Below are 18,304 nucleotides of genomic sequence, written 5' to 3' on the forward strand. Positions count from 1 at the left end.
ATCCTCTATTTCTTATTCAATAAGACTGCCTAATATGTCTAGTGGTAGAAACATCGCCATGGCAGCTCAATAATTCCTTGAGCAAGTTGTTAATAATTAAGCACACATTGTACAACAAATGGGAAATCAATTGATATCTAAATGTACCCTTTAAATAAACATTCAATTGCAACGTCTATTAACAAGACCTATATTCATTTTGATAATGCATTTAAATTATGTGAGTCAATAAATAAAGTATTCTATCCTAGGACTAACTCTGAACAGTATTACACAGCAGGGGGTGGATCTGTTGCATCAACAAACGTACAGTCACAAAATGTCACTGCGACCTTCCCCAGTTTGAGTGGGTGGGTGGTCACAGTAAAGGAAAAACAAGCATCAGTAAAAGTATTTAATAGATTTTCTTCTTCTATAACTTTGTACCTAGCATACGAATAAGAAAGGACATATTTTTTGTATAGGGCAAATAGTCACTGAATTACCTGCATGGGTATTGCTCCTGGAGGCATCTGTGAACCAAAATTCATTCCCATCATGCCCTGTATGTTGGGCTGCATCACAGGTACCATGGGGAATCCCTGCGGTTGCTGCTGCTGCTGTTGCATGGACATCATTCCTATGCAGACACACAGAGTGAAACAAAAATCTTCATTTAAATCTCAAAAAAAAAATCAGCTTTAAGATAGAAACTAAAGAACACAGCAATTAGTAGAATGTCATCAGAAACACTCCAGTGCTTAGTACGGCTGTGTAACTACATTGCATTGTGCTAAATGCTACAAAAACGTTCTTTAAAGCTGTAATATACTGTGGCATATCACAAGCTACACAGTCATTCATGACATACAAATTAAGATATCACCTGTCACAAAGTATTTTTACAATTTTACCCCACACAAAAACTTAGTTCTCAGAATGTTTAAAGTACCAACATGTTTTTCCAAGCATGGATAGTATTTACTGGCTCGGTATGCAACCAACAAATATCCTCAATACAATTAATTTAACTATTGACAGATAACATAGTCAGCAATGAAATATGCAAATACAGGGACCTAGTAATGAGTACAAGGCACTGTACTTAATAACTATGGCCTGAGTGAACAAAATTAAACTGTATTATCTGTTCCTTTCCTTCTACCCTTTCACTTCCACCCCTAAATGTGACAATGCATGTTAAGTTTAAGCTTCACAGCATTTGACCATACATAGTTGAGCCTTGATAATGTGTGTTAACATGCAAATTGACATTGTATTGTATTGCTTTACTTTGATCACAGTAGCTCACTGAGCCTACTTCTTTTCTAATTCAACATTCACATTTCCCTGCAAGAATTACTAAAGAGCAAGCAAAAAACGGGAACACTTGAAAATGTTTTTGCCAATCATGGTGATGGTTGCCCTCGAAGTCTGCCCCTCTTCCACAATATTCTCTGTGTTTTAGTAAGTGAGAACGCATCGCCTGTTGGTACAGTTGCAACCAGTGAAAAATCATAGGGTATGCACCATGATACAGTCACTGATAACAATATTCTGATTTACCTGCAAAGATCCTCTTAGTTTTTACTGAGAACTACTTTATCTGCTGTGCTGAGATTTGACCATATGGTTCTTGCTTACATTAAATATACCACAGAAGAAAGATTTGCTGTTCTGATTCCCATTTGGTGACTAGGACAAACTAGCATCACTGTATGCTTTTTTTTCAAAATAGGCCCATCCCCAATGATGATTTTTTTTCCATCACTGGCTTAAAACACATATTCCTGTTTGTGTCAGTGAGAAGTCGTCACTTAGTCTGTAACACTAAATAATCTCTCTCCAAAGCACATGCTTACATACTGTACAGTGAAACCTGTTATTTAGGGACAACAAAGGTCCTGAAATGCCTTTTTCTGTGTAGGTGTTCTTCTTTTTAGAATGTACACTGTATTTATGATGGGATTATCTGGGACAGGTGAGTGGAGGGAAGAAGAAGGTGGAAGAGACAGAGATAGATACAGAGAGAGACCTGCTCCCTATTTGTGCTCCCAACTAACGTATAGGTAGGGGAGGGAGAAGGTGTAGATGCTGATAGCAGCTTACTAATTTGATAGAATAAATCTCAAAATTGCTGGAGCTCAGAAATAGGCCATTCAGCCTGTTATGGCTGCAGTGGCTACTCTCCCACCGTATCTCTGTAACTCTGCACATTCTTCCTTTCTGGATTACAGTCTAATTTGCTCCCGGATGCTTTGACTGAAGTTACTTCAGCCGCATTATCAGACAGTGCATTTTAGATCTTAATCATTTACTGTGTGAAAAAGAAATTAGCTTCTTTTGTCATTTACTTTAAATCTGCTCTCCTGTTTTCAATATCTATTCTGTCTAGACCCCTCATGATCTTGAATACTGCTATCGGATACACTCAGCCTTCTTCAAGAAAAACAGTCTCAATCTAACTTCATAACTGAATTTCCTCATCCCTCATTGTTGTGAATGTTTTCTGCACCCTTTCTAATGCTTTCACGTCCTTCCTAAAGTTCACCAACCAGAACTGGCCACAATACTCCAGCTGATGTTGAACGAGCATCTTGTGCAACTGCAACATAAACCTCTTGTTTGTGTCCTCAATGCAATAAAAAATGAAGGCCTGTATATTGTATGCATTATTAACCACTCTTTCAACATATCCTGCAAGCTTCAATGACACATGCACGTGTTCCTTTGCTCATGCACCCTCTTTTACCGTTGCACTCTTTATCTTACATTGTCCCACTATGTACTTCTAACCAAAATGAAACACACTATATTCATTGCAATTAATTTCATCTGCTACTTATCTGCACATTCCACCACTTGGATATATCATCTTTGAAGTTCTACACCATCCGATTCTCAGTTCACAAAGCCTCTAAATTTTGTATCATCCACAAACATTGAAATCATGATCTGTACTCAGGTCTAAATCATTATGAAGCATCAGGAAAAACAAAGGTTCCAACACTGCCCCTTCGCAACTCTATTGCAAACCTTCTTCCAAGTCAAAATGCATCACAAACCACTACACATACTTTTCTGCCACTCAGCAAATTTCATATTCGTGTTGTTACCATCCCTTTTACTCTGTGAGCTACAACTTTGTTCACATGCCTGTTGTGTGCTGTTGCATTAAATGACTTTTGGAACTCAATGTCAACACATCAACATTGTTACCTTTTCAAGAAACTCTTGCAAATTAGTGAAATATAACTTCCCTTTCCTTATTTAGCCAATATTTTCCTCGGAGACAAATAATCTTGTCCCAGTTTATTGCTTCCAGAAGTTTGCTCATTACTGGAGTTAAATTGATCGGTCTGTAGTTGCTGGGTTTATGTTTACATGTATTTTTGAACAAAGGTGTAATAATTTTCCAATCCTCTGACACCATTCCCAGGGCTAAGGGAGACTGAAAACTGTAGCCTTGCCTCTGTACTTTCCACACTCATTCCCTTCAATATTGTTGGATGCACTTCATCTAGTCTTGGCCTTATCAACTTTTAAGGACAGACAGTGTATCCAATACCTTCTCGTTATCAGGTGATATTACCTGCTGCAGTTCCCAGTTTTTTGTTCAATGGAGTGTTTTTTGCCCAGAATTCATAGAAGTAGAGAAATCATTTGTTCCCCGAGATGTGTGTGTGCAAACATTTAACCCCAAGGTGGAATAGTTTCTCTGAAACTACAGGTGCTGGGCAAAAAGCTCACCCATTCTACAAAAACAGTTTCCTTCAGCTGTTTACCTATATGTCTTGCATTTTTAAGATGTACAAAGACCGAGTACATTGAAGACTATCCATAGATTATAATATGCATTTACCTAGAATTTAATGGAGCAGCTTACATCTGTCACAGTGCAGTTTCGAATGTCAATTAGTTTCTGTCCTTTTTTTCTGGGACCCATGTTTTGAAAGTGTTTTTTGATGCCGTCTTCACAGTAATATACAGAATACAAAATGGATGATTTTATTTATTATTTCTTGACAGTCATCCTTGCTCCTCTCCTCTGACCTACCAGTTCTCCAAATATTGGCATAGTGAAAGATAGATGCATCTGTTCTGTGTGAACCAATAGTCACTCTGACAGTTAAACAATCCATTGAAAATTTAAATAAAGAACAATTGAATAGTGGACAATAATTAGTTTGGCAATTATATTCCTCACTTCTCCAATTTAAAATGAGTCATTATCACATTAGATGTTCACGCATATTTTGAGAGAACAACAACTTTGTATTTTCTACTAAACACACAAAAAGGAGACGTTTTACAAATAAGCACACCACAGAATTTAATTCTGCACGAGAATTTTCAAAACCTTTCTTGAGAGGAGTAAAGACTGACCTCATCTGAGTTAGACAGCATCAGAAATATGGCAAACCAATTTGACTAAATGATTGAATTTCTGCTATTCAAGCTATCTTCGGATTCAGTCATTAAATTAGAATAGTTGAGAAATGTACCGTGTTTGATCCAGTTTGTGCTGAGCTATCAGATTGCCACTGATGCAATAGTCAGTGTACTTCTGAGTTAACTGATTTTGGCTGGGACTATGGAAAGGTTATTAGAACTAACTTGAAAATCCATAAGAAACCTATCCAGGACTCCGAAAACCAATCAATATCTAAGAAGTGCCACAGCAAAGTTCCCCAAGGGCGGGATCAAAATGGTACTGATGCCTTAAATTACTGAAAAGCAGACTCTTGTCACCTCACCATTTGTGCACAGCCTGGAAGAGTGGCCACAGAAATGAGGCACTTCAGCACTTCTTCAAAGAGACAGCATCTCAGGGAAAGGGGAAGAATATGACATAGAAAGAAGTCAGGGCAAAACAGAATTTAGATCTCGCATTGAAAACAGGTGAAGAGAGATGTGCAACTAAGCAGAGCTTTGCCGATATTGTACGTTTTGAATAAACGTGAAAGCTTGCTCCTTTTCACCTAAGTAAGAACTCACATGGATACCCTGTGCCCAAGATCATGGCGTTGACTACATTAGATTTCCATAGTATCAAACACCTGAATGACAAAAATCTCCCGATGTGCCACTTAAATGAGGTTCACCCCTCAATATTACTGAAAAAAAAAATTAGCTCAGTTGAAGACAGCACAGAAAGGTAACTAGAAGTCCACAACATGAAAAGTGATTTTGTTGAAAGATGATGTTTTGATTATTTTCTGCACGGAAGGGAAACAATTAAATTTAATGAATCCATGGAATTTTGGCAGAAAGAAGGATGGAGGGTATGGACTAGAACCCACTCTAAAGTCTTGAAAGTCATTCCCTATCCTGAGCTATCTGGTATCACTAGGTATTCTAGTTAGCTTCAGTATCTTTGGTTCAGTGGCTTCCCAGCATTCATGGCACCAACTGCTTTTCCAACAGGCCCAAGCAGAAAGTTAAAGCATACAGGCACTGTTCTCAATGGTGATGATGCAGCCTATTTGCAGGGCAATCACTGCCTGACCTCAGAATGGAGCTACTCCCTACACAGAGTAAGAACTGTGGAGTAAGGAAGAAAGATTGGAAAACATCTTGTTTTAAAATGCAACATTACAAACTGACTGGATCATAACACAACTATATATTGTAGGGGCCAGGGCAAAGGATCTGGTTAATAATTAATTACTGAAGCAATTCTTTTTAAGAGTATTTTTTAGTTCTCACTACAATACAGGGAAGAAAGTAAAACAGTTATTATTTCCAACAAAAAAATCTGGTTGCCTCAAACTTAAATTAAATACCCAAATGTAAATTTGCAGATTACACCAAAATTGGAGGTGCAGTGGACAGTAAAGAAGGTTACCCCAGAGTACAATGGGACCTTGATCAGATGGGTCATTGGGCCAAGGAATGGCAGATGGAGCTTAATTTAGATGAATGTGAGTGCTGCATTTTGGAAAGACAAATTAGGGTACGATGCATATACTTAATAGTAAGGTCCTGGGGTGTACTGCTGAACAAAGAGACCTTGGAGTGAAGGTTCACAGTTCCTTGAAAGTGGAATTTGCAGGTAGACAGGGTAGTGAAGACGACGTTTGGTACGCTTGCCTTTATTGGTCAGCACATTGAGTATAGAAGTTGGGAAGTCATGTTGCAGCTGTACAGGACATTGGTCAGGCAGTTCTGGCTCCCTGCCATAGGAAGGATGTTGAGAAACTTGAAAAGATTTACAAGGATGTTGCCAGGGTTGGAGGGTTTGAGCTATAGGGAGAGGCTGAATAGGCTGGGGCTATTTTCCCTGGAGCGTCGGAGGCCGATGGACGACCTTATAGAAGTTTATAAAATCATGAGGGGCATGGAAAAGGTGAATAGCCAAGGTCGTTTCTGCAGAATGGGGAAGTCTAAAATTAGAGGGCATAGGTTTAAGGTGAGAGGGATAAGATTTTAAAGGGACCTAAGGGGCAACTTTTTCCACACAGAGGGTGGTACATGTATGGAATGAGCTGTCAAAGAAAGTGGTGGAGGCTAGTACAATTGCAATATTTAAAAGGCATCTGGATGGGTGTATGAATAGGAAGGGTTTAGAGGGATATGGGCCAAAATCAGACTAGGTTAGTTTAGAATATCTGGTCGGCGTGGACAAGATGCACAACAGGGTCCATTTCCATGCTGTACAGCGCTATGACTAAGTCATCTTCAAAAAGACAGTTTCAATGTAAAAAGAATCCTTTCAATTATGGGGCTTCTCTTTCAGTCTATTAAGATTCTATATGCTTCATCTTTCACATAAAGTACAAGTAACTGTGATTTCAAGATCTTGTTGGGAAGAGTTCGAAGACACTGCCAACCCAGTTAGTTGCAAGTTCAGATTTAATCAGTCTGCTGTTTAGCATCCAGGTTACCTCCATTCTCTGGCTTATTATTTACCTATGGATAAATTAGAACAAGCAGTTTTAGCTAATTATACACTGTGGTCTAGTGCTGCAAATATCACTCAGGTTCTGAGGTAAATATGTATTTAATAGAAAGTGATTTGCTACAATTTAAAATTAATTATTAGCCTGTGTTATGCTAACCCAACAGCAATACTGAATAGAATTATATATTGAGGCGGCTCAATGGTTAGCTCTGCTGCCTCACAGCACCAGGAACCCGGGTTTGATTCCACCCTCGGGCTACTGTCTGCGTGGAGTTTGTACATTCCCCCCCTGTCTGCATGGGTTTCCTTCCACAGTCCAAAGGGCCTGTTTCCACAGTGTAGGAATTCTATGATATCAGTTTAGAGAGGATTTAATCTGCGTATGAAACTTGTGGCCAGCTGTGAGCATGAGAAAAGTCTCGAAGTGCATCAGGCTTTGTGCCTGCCTACACCAAATTTTGTAATGTCCATAAATTTCAGGCTGGTGGGAATGACATTTTTTGGGTAGGGTGGGGGGATGGGGTTTATAAGAGAAATAAAGGAAGGCAAATAAGAATGACGTCAAAAGGAGGTCTGATCTTTTACCTTTTTAAAGGTGGGAGTGGAAGGATTGAGATGGCTTCATCCACTCATCACCCAAATTACAACCAACTACAGCTGTACGCTAAATCTTCTGGGTGAATGACAGCACAGGTATAAAGAAGCACAGGTGTTGTATTCTTTCGTACATTTTCGTGCATTTAACTTTTCAAACATTTCATATGTTCTGTACATTAAACTCGACAGAGCTCATTTGGAACTTACAATGATGCGTTCAAAGAAACTCATGCAAACTAAAGTCAAGGCAATAAATGCGATGTAATAACATTAATGAGTCACAAATGGGGCTAGAACACAAATGAATCAAGATATGCATGGTAGAATGCAATATTGCCATACATACCTTGGGGAGGAACTAATCCCCCTGATACTGGGAACATGAAGCTGTAACCAAAGTAGAAGAAAATAAAATTAGCAAAACAGATTTTCACTGACAAGAGCTTAAAACTGATGTCCCTGAAACCTATATTCCAATGAGAGAAAAATCTTTATACCAGGATTGAAATTCTCTGTCACAAATAAATGATCATTGAAATACTGTCCAGGTGTTTGAAAGGGAAGAATTGTAAAATATATGGGCAGGACGATGAAATCACATACAGAGGAAGGACAGAAGTGACAGAATAGACATTACGGTCAGAATGGGCTGTTACTATATTGCAATTTGCGATGACTCTTCACAAAAGGTATCATCTCTGTGGAAAAGGCTGAGAAGGCTGCTCATTTGGGAGCCGGATAGTTCTATTCCTTCTTTTGAAAATTGAGTCTGGAGCCTCGCCCACTTACCTTTCAGTGCAAACAAAAACTTCTGATGTCACTGCTTCACATATTATGTTAACATCACAAACAAATGACAGCAAAACAAAAAAGAAGAAATCATTTTTTAAGAAGTTACTTACTATATCGGTGTTCCAGAGACGAGTATTTTTAATACAATGGAAAACTCAATCGTTTTGCTCCTTTTTAGGCAGCAGTGAGGATTACGCCCACCATAAAATGCCACATCTTCCATGGTATTCTTTTAAAAATTAATGTCATGCCTAAACATCTTGAGTGGCTGTGCAGCACTGGAATCTGTAATAAAGCTTTACTGTGAATCAGCTGAAGCTTTGTTTTAAGCCCCAATGTTTTATGGCCAAAGGAAGCTTTCTAGGATATCACCACATTATAAGTTCCTGAACTCAAACAGATCATTAGAAAAGTTGCAGCAGTAGTAACCAACAAATGTTTTGACAAAGGATATGTACCTCTTCAGCTACTAAGTGTACCACGTATCAATTATTCAAAACACAACACTGGCAGCGAACCATGAGCTGGCCATCTCTTGCTCAGTATGGCATTGCATTGCAATTTATTATTTGGGAGGTTATGGAAGACAGAAAGAGACCTCAAGGATACATTTATTCATGTCCATATTCATATCAAATCTGGAAGTAAATGCTCCCATCATCCCAAGAGTTTGCCATATCTTCAGAAGGATTTTATTACTTCAGGATGTAAGTATTGCACGTCGCATAAATAACCACATCTTGTGCTACCCAAACACACATTTCTGACAGAAGATTCTTGGCACTACTGCATTAGGAGAGTATATTTGGAACAAGAAAGCTAGCTGATAAGATGTTCACTCGCATCAGTTAAGGACAATTTGAAGGATCAAACCTGCAGAGTGATAGCACTAGCTCTGGGAAGAAGAGATCAGTAGCAAACATAGTGAAGCAGGTTTTTCCACTTAAGACTGTAAGGTATTCTGCAGTAGAGTACATTGTGACTCATACTTGAGAGTTCAACAGGGCATCCAAGACGTACATTTTTAAGGATAATCAACCATTGAGTTTAATACCAGAAGTGACATGTAAACTGCAAAAATGCACCAAGGTTACTCATGCAATGTGACTCATAATAGCTTTGAAAGAGAGTAATTGCATTACTGCTGGCTCGGTGGGAGCAGTTCAATTCTAAATCACAGAGAATTGGGTTCAAGCCCTATTTCAGCTCATCATTTTGGCTTACACATTAGTGTGGTACTGAGAAGACTGTTGCACTGTTACAGTTGTTATCTTTTGGATAAGATTTGAAATGCTCCTTCTGTCTTCTCAGATAAATATGCAAAAAATCCCATGCCACTATTGAAGGAGATATGATAGTTGTCTCTATATCCACGCCATAACTATCCATGGGCAAACATCATGATTAACATATTTTGTAAATTACCTTGCTGCTGTGAGTGAGAGACCTTACTGTTTGCTGCCTGCAGTGTTTTCTCTAATAGCCTTTGAAAGTAATTCATTGGCTGTGAACCATTTTGGATTGGTGAAGGACTTTTGCTTCTAAAACGAATGTCTTATTATTCCCATGTTTCTTTACTTTTAAGTCACACAAAGATTTGTGAACATCTGCCACATTAACCCATCCCAATCTCACTAAAGACTGTACTTGATAGAGTATTAACCAAATGTATTTAAAACACGGTGAAAATGCCAGCAGCAGATTTCTACTTGAACACTTCATTCTTTCCATTCAATATTTTCCTCTAAATCCCACTTCTGTTGTTTCTAGATTAAATGTCTTCATAATATGCACCAAAAATGGTCAATTTCAGTTAGATACTCATCTCCAAACAACACCATGTGGACCTGTCTCGATCCATCACTATTTGTAAGTCTTACCCAAACAGAAGGATGGGAAACAGGTTAATGGAAGCACTAATCTCACTGACCCATGCACTAAGAAGTGCAGTCAACTCTCATATTCAACCGTGAACCAGAAGGCAGTACTGACCAGAAAAGAAAGAGACAAGCATCTGAAGGACTCGAGGACGAAATTACAAGACTGATAATACGGACAGGCTATGTCAACCTTCCTTAATGATGAAACTGTCTCTTCAAGGGACAAATTTTGAGGCGAAAAGCTGGCAAAATGCTTAGGGATACGACTGAGGTCAACACCACAGGCAGAAATGCTCAGAATAACAGTGGCAATTCCTTCCTTTGGTTCACCAGAAATACTCAGGACAGCTGGTATTTTATCAACTACCAAATCCAGAAGTCACAAAATAACTCACACAAAATATTGCTGATGCTGGAATTCTGAAAAGACTTAACAGTTTAGGTAGTATCTGTGGCGAAAGAAACAGAATTAACATTTCATTTACGAAAGGTCACCTCGACCTGAAATGTTAACTCAGTTTCTCTGCACAGATGCTGCCCGATGATCTGTGAGTTTATTCAGCAATTTTTCATTTTATTTTATAGACTAAATTACACTATCTGCCTTGAATGTATATTTTCTTACTAAGAGAAACTCAACTGAGCAGTTTTGTTGAGAAATTTCAATATTCGCCCCATTATTACATCCATAAAAGGAGCTCCTATAGTCATTTTGCCATGTTGCACAATGTTAGCTATTTTTTGCTTGGAATATTTGTTTTGGGACAGGCAATATTGGTGAGACACTAATTGGTTGTGGTGGAATTCAAATAGAAGGCTTCATGATGCTCCTTAAGCACCACAACACTAAGCTTTGGAGCCCAAGTTTATTTTGATGCCCATTAAATCCCAGCAGCAAAGATCAAAATGCATTGCATAAACCAGGCCAAAAAGATAGGAATAGAAATTGGCTCAATTCTCAATGACAGTAAAGGCATCTCACAACATATCAAAAATGAAATAGTACTCAAGTCAGAATTTAAGGTTGTATGTATAAAATATAATAATACAAATAGCAATTGCTTTTGGTTATATTTTATTTAATAGATTAGCACTGCTCTGCATTAAACTTGAACGAGTGATTAAACGTCATAAATATAGTTGATTAACCAGATGATAAAGATGGGATTGGATATGGGTTAAAGAGAGATTATATGGAACAGAGAATGCAATGGGCTGGAATTTAAGAATGCACTCTACTCCTACTAATAGCATTAGGATAATAATCACAAATGCTTTGCAGGTCTCTGCTAATTCTTATCTACATCTTAATTAAGTAGTAATCCTTACTCACAAACACTGCACTTCTCTACACAGACCAAGTTACATATACATAATTTACTGTTGGAAACCTGCTCTGAATGCAGCTGTTTTACAATGTAACAATTATCCCTCTATATATCTTTACAAGTATTGAAGATGAATAATAACAAAACCTAGACTGCTCTGAAGATCTGTGCAGCTTCCCTTGTTCGGCTCTAATTTTAAAGGAAGGTCAATATAAGATGTTTTTAAAATGGTTCACAGCATTTCAACAATACTGTCAGTTCTGCATGACATCCATGCTTCACTGTCTGAAAAGGTCAATACCATAAAGAAAGCTTCCCGTATTGTTCAAAATAGGGGAAATTGTGTAAATTAGTAGCAGCAATGGTGCTCCCGGAATTATTCAAGTACCTAGTCTCAGTACTTTTATTTAGGAAATCTCACCAGTAGGAAAGGGGAGTGTATTTCAAATAAAAAAATCAAATGTCCAATAAAAAAAACTGATAAGCTAAAGTCTAAATGTTACTATTTTAACAAAAGGTCATATGTACAATTTTATTTAATATGCCTGTGCTCAATATGCCTTTGGGAACTGTATCAAAAGGACAATCGCAATATTATCAAGTGTAAATCAGTAAGTTTAAATTTAAAGATCACGATGCTTTGAGGGGTGTACTGAAAGGCTTAGAATTATATAGGGTCCCAAGAGATATATAGGATGGAAACAGACCCTTTGGTACAACCTGTCGACACCAACCAGATGTCCTAAACTGATCTAGTGCCATTTCAAGTATTTAGCACATATCGCTCTAAAGCCTTCCTATTCGTGTACCTTTCAAGATTACTTCTAAATGTTGTAATTGTACCCTTCGCTGGCAGCTGTTTCCAACATACAGTACCCTCTGCGTGCACAAGATGCCTCTCAGTTGCCTTTCAAGTCTCTCCCCTCTCACCTTAGACCTATGCCCTCAAGTTTTGGACTTGACCCACCCTAGGAAAAAGATCTTGACTATTCATCCTGCCATGCCCTTCATGATTTTATAAACCTCTATAAAGGTAACCCCTGATCCTCCGATCCTCCAGGGCAAAAAGCCCCAGTCTATTAAGCTTCCTCTTATAGTTCAAACCTTTCAATCCTGGCAACATCATTGTGGATCTTTTCTGAACCTTTTCAAGTTTAACATCTTTCCTATAGCAGGGAGACCAGAATTCAACACAGTATTCTAAAAGTAGCCTCACCAATTTACAGCCACAACATGATGTTCCAACTCCTGTACTCATTGAACTGACCAATGAAGGCAAGCATGTCAAATGTCTTCTTCATCATCCTATCAACCTGTGACTCCACTTTCAAAAGGAACCATGCACCTGTAGTCTTTGTTTGGCAATACTCCCCAGGGCCCTACGATTAAATATATTAGCCTTACCTTGGTTTGTTTTACCAAAATGCAACACCTGACATCTAACTAAATTAAATTCCATCTGCCGCATCTCAGCCCATTGGTCCATCTGAACAAAATCCCATTGTACCGAGGTAACATTCTTCACTGTCTGCCACTATCAATTTTGGTGCCATCTGTAAACTTTCTAACCATACATCCTACATTAACATCCAAATCACTTACATACATGATGAAAACCAGTGGACAAAGTACCGATCCTTGTAGCACACTGCTGGTCACAGACCTCTATTCCAAAAAGCAATCCTCCGTCTCCTACCTCCAAGCCAATTATGTATCCAATTGGCTAACTCCCCCTGGATTCTATGTGATCTTTTCTTGCTAACCAGTCTACCACACAGAACCTTGTTGAGCGCCTTGCTGAAGTCCATATAGACAACATCTACCACTCTCCCTTCAATCTGCTTTGTTACTTCTTCAAAAAAAACCTCAAAGTTAGTGAGACACAACTTCCCACACACAAAGCCACGTTGATTAGTCCTAAACAGTCTTTGCCTTTCAAAATGCATGTAAATTCTGTCCCTCAGAATTCACTCCATTTATTTACCAACCACTGACATCAAGCTCACTTGTCTATAGTTTCCTGGCTTTTCTTTACCACCTTTCTTAAATAATGACACATTGACCAGCCTGCAGTCTTCTGGCACCTCACCCATAGCCGTCAATGATATAAGTCTCTCAGTTCGGGCCCAGCAATCTCTACCCTCGCTTCCCATGAAGTTCTGGGGCACACGTGATCAGGTCCCAGGGATTGATTTATCTTTATGCTGATCTTTCAGATCTCCTCTTCTGTAATATGGACACTTTTCATGATATCACTACTTATTTCTAAGTTCTCTAGTTTCCATGTCCTTCTTCACAGTAAATACTGAAATGAAATATTCATTTAGCTTTTCACCCATATCCTTCAGCTCCACACAGACAGCCTTGTTGATCTTTAAGGATCACCTTTGTCTTCCTAGTCACTTTTTCTCCTTAATGCATATGTAAAATCTTTGGATTCTCCTTAACCTTGCATGCCAACGCTATCTCATGTCCCCCTTTTGGCTTCTCGATTTCACGCTTAAATATAGTTCTACAGCCTTTATTCTCATCTAGGTATTCACTTGATCTCAGATAAGTACATCTGACATATGCCTCCTTCTTTTTCTTGAATAAACCCTGAATTTCTCCAGTCATCCAGCATTACCTACACCTACCAGCCTTGCCTTTCGCACTAACAGGAGCATACTGTCTCTGAGCTCGCGTGGTCTCATTTTTGAAGGTGTCCCATTTTCCAACCATACCTTTTGCCGATAAACAGCTTTCCCCAGTCAACTTTTGAAAGGTCCTACTCAATACTATCAAAATTGGCCTTACTCCAATTTAGAACATTAACTTTTAGATCAGTTCTATCTTTTGTCACAACTATTTTAAAATGAATAAAATTATGATCAATGGCCCCTAGGTGATCTGTCACTGATATCTCAGTCACTTGCCCTATCTTATTTCCCAAGAGATGGTCAAGTTTTGCTCCTTCTGTAATAGGTACATCTACATATCGAGTAATACAGTTTTCTTGTATACACTTAAATTCCTCTCCATTCAAGCCCTTAACAACAGCCCCGGTCAATGTTTGGAAAGTTAAAATCCCCTATCATTACAAGCCTATTATTCTTACAGATATCTGAGATCCCCTTACATGTTTGCTTCTCAGTTTCCCACTGACTATTTGGGATCCTACAGTACAATCCCAAATAGGTGATCATCCCTTGATTTCTCAGTTCTACTTATATAAGATCACTGGACATTCTCCCAGGAATATCCTCCCTAGGTCAAATGCAATGTTCTTTAACGAACAACGCTAACCCCCTTCTCTCTTGCCCACCTTTCTATCCTTCGTATAGCATCTATACCCTGGAACATTAAGCTGCCAGTCCTGCATTTTAAATAACAGTCACATTTAACAGGAATTCTTAAAACATTAAATATATTGAGGAAGTGAAAAATTTTTTTAGCAACCCTCAATCAAGTACTTGTCAACTTTCGTTATGCGTCAAAGTTAAGATAGTAAAATTCATCTACTTGATTGACAAGTAACACAAATTACAGATCGAATCATAACATGCCTGCAGAGGGGAGAGTAAGGACAAAATCAAGTATTCAATCATCACAAGATTATTTGGTCAACTTTGGAATCTACTGCAGTTACTCAGCAGTCTTTTTTTCTGGAGATAGTGGGGAGTGGGGTAATTATTCAAAGCCATAAGTACTGTGCTAAATAGTTTGCCACTATTGCACACATGTAAAAAGGTCAGCAACTTTAAACAGCCTTCAAAGTATCACAACTTGCAAATTCTTGTAATGTTAATTTTTAATACCAACCAATGCAACAAAACAGAATACATGGCAGAGACCAAAAGGCCCACAAAGTCAACTTTTTCCATTCCAGGTGTGCCTAAAATTAAAAGTAAGGTACACCCAAATCTGCTGAGTACAAGTAGTATAATTATTCTTTTCCTACACATACACACACTCACTGGGAAGTGAAATAATATCAAAGCTCATTTACCCCCTTGCCTTTTTACTGGCATACTGCAAACTGCAAAGATCATTGCAGCTACATTAAGGGAGTTTATGAATACTTTTATTGCCCGACAACACACGAGATACAGAAAGAGGGAATTACAATTCAATTTTTTTTTGAAGATCGAATTCGATCAAGAAACGTCCACCTAATTTAGCTGGGTCAGATGAAAGGTGATAGGGTGAGATGAAAGATACATGAAGCACGATCTCCTTCAGGGAACATGAATTATTCAGTGTGCAGCTTCCCGTTCAATTCAGACAGCAGAACTTCACAGGCTCAAAATAAGGGGAAAGGGGTATCTGCGTGTACTTCCATTCGGCAACAATCCACCTAAGGTTTACTTTTAGAAAAATAAAACGGATCAACACAAAATTAAAGTGGAAGGGGAGGGGTAAGAGAGAGAAGAAAGTTTAAAACGTAAAATAAAATCGTGCGGAGATCAGCCTTTACCCATTTATAAAGGAAACAATCGACTCAATGGAAATATAATTTAAAAGATCAGATAATCAGAAGTAAGAGTTGTCCGGTGGTATCTAGGCTATCAGATGGTAAATATTAAAGTGTGTGTGCGTGAAGGCAGAGGGAGGGAGGGAAACGGGCTCTTGCTCACTGACCCAGACTAACCCCATTTGCTCAGCATCATCTTAAAGGCAGAGAGGCGGCCACCGGCTCCGCGATGAATCGAGCCGGCCGCCCAGCCATTCATAAATCATCTCCTGATTTCGTTCACCATTTATAATAATTATACCAATAAAGAAACGAGGAAAGTCGATGTTTCTACACTTACCCACTGCCGTTACCGCCAGTGCCATTGCTGCTGCTACCACCGCCGCCACCGCCTGGTCGCAGCGCCATCTTTGATTCGGCTCCTTGTCAACCAGTAACTACTTCCGGGTCTCCTTCCCCCACAAAAGGTCAACGCCCAGTCACCTGTCACCAGCTGTATCAACCTGACTGGGCTAGGCTCATTGCAACATTCCCCAGGCACTTTCAATTTCTCTGAATACAACTCACTGTCATCTTTCACTCTTTCATTGAACCCGCAATGTTAATCCTGTTTCCTCCCCCACAGATCTGCTGAGAGGCTCCAGCAGGTTATGCTTAAGATCCGCAGTTCTTTGTTTTATTTTATATTATTTCTTATTCCTTTGGGTGGGAGGGGGAACAGCTGCCTCCTTTCCCCCTTCCTGCTTCATTATTTTCTCTCAATCAGGCGGAATGATGCATGGTTACGTTTTCAAACATCCCAACCAAAGACAGCCCCTATTCTTACTAAAGCGAAACATAATCTTTGCAATTGTGTGTTCTTGGTGCTGTGGCATGGTCTGGGCTGGACAGGAAAATTGAATATATGAAAATGCAAGAAAATTAAAATTGAGAAAGACTTTGATAGAGTGGTATCTTTGTTAAGAATCTGATCCAGGATGCAGAGGATAGACTTTGATGGCACAACAGAAGTTACAGCATCGTTGAACTTGCAAGATGCGGTTGTTGATAGGTTGTATGAAAAGGATTAGATTAACACTGAGCCATGCGGTATCCATTGGCCAGATGTCTCCATGCATTTCTCCCTTGTCCAAGGTGATTTTTTTTCATTCGTTCATAGGAAGTGGGCATTGCTAGCTAGGCCAGCATTTATTGCCCAATCCTAATGGAATGGAATAGTGTAGGTTATATGGGCTTCAGTTTAGTTTCACAGGTCTGCGCAACATCGAGGGCCAAAGGCCTGTATTGCGCTGTAGTGTTCTATATTCTCTGTTCTAATTGCCATGGAACTTAAAAGCTAGCTAGATGCTTTAAAAATTAGTTAGGAGTCATATTATTTGTGTTAGTTTGGAGTGCATGTAGGCCAGGCCAGGTAATGATGGCAGATTTCTTTTTCTATTTTACATTAGTGAAGCAGCTGGGTTTGTATAACAATCAATTGTGCTTATATGTCACAATCAGGTTAGCTTTTAATCACAATCTTTTTACTGAATTTAAATTTCACCATGTTCATATTCAAATACATAAGACCGTAAAATATGGAAGCAGAATCAGGCCAATTGGCCCATTGTATCTGCTCCACCATTCAGCCATGGCCGATATGTTCCTCAATACCATAGGTACAATGACTTGGCCTCCACAGTAATGAGTTGCACAGAATTGAAAGGGTCATTCCTTCACCCTGAGGCTGTGCCTCATGTCCTGGCCTCTCCTAATAGTGCAAACATCTTCTCCACATATACTCTATCCAGGCCTGTGTTCTGTAAGTTTCAATTAGAACCCTCCAATCCTTCTAAACTCCACTAAGCACAGACCAGATTCCTGAACTGCTCCTCATTTTACAAGCTGTTAATCCCTGGGATCATTCTTGCAAACCTCCTCTGGAACCCCTCCAAGACCATCATATTTTCCTAAGTTATGGGGCCCAAAACTGCTCACAACATTCCGAATGTGGTCTGGCCAGAGCCTTATTCAGCCTCAGCAGTTCAACATCCCTGCTCCTACATTCTAGCCTTGACTGGGTCCCCAGAGCATTAGAATCTGGATTACTGAATTACTAGTCCAGTGACATTACCAAAACACTACTACCTCCTCACTCCAAATTGCCTCTTGTGAAGGAGTGTTTTAACAATGGTCCTGACCAGGTTAGAAGAACTCTGGATGGTTTAAGGAGCAGTCCACTCTGTGACTTTGGCAGCTGTAAGGTCTAGTAGCAGTGTACCTGTCTTCATGGTCTTTTGGAACTGTTGTATCTGGTGGGTGTCAGAAGCTGATCACATGTGCTGTGCCACTTATGGAAACCAGCTTGGTTGACATCCAGGATGGTCTATCC

The 18,304-nt window shown here is 39.2% G+C and overlaps 1 protein-coding gene across 7 annotated transcripts in view; it reads right to left on the minus strand.

The window, feature by feature from the left end:
* Positions 1–16,367, minus strand: part of synrg (synergin, gamma) — a 108,392-nt gene extending 92,025 nt beyond the window's left edge. For all 7 annotated transcript variants that reach the window (XM_059655271.1, XM_059655269.1, XM_048557106.2 and 4 more), the window contains exons 1-3: positions 16,274–16,367; positions 7,827–7,867; positions 486–619 (exon numbers count right to left, since the gene is read on the minus strand). In XM_059655271.1, the coding sequence (XP_059511254.1) occupies positions 486–619; positions 7,827–7,867; positions 16,274–16,341 (243 nt within the window). In that variant the 5' untranslated portion in view covers positions 16,342–16,367. The remainder of the gene's footprint in view (positions 1–485; positions 620–7,826; positions 7,868–16,273) is intronic.
* Positions 16,368–18,304: the final 1,937 nt, after the last annotated feature.

The sequence above is a fragment of the Stegostoma tigrinum genome, chromosome 27 (assembly GCF_030684315.1).
Source record: "Stegostoma tigrinum isolate sSteTig4 chromosome 27, sSteTig4.hap1, whole genome shotgun sequence".
NCBI classification, from domain to species: domain Eukaryota; kingdom Metazoa; phylum Chordata; class Chondrichthyes; order Orectolobiformes; family Stegostomatidae; genus Stegostoma; species Stegostoma tigrinum.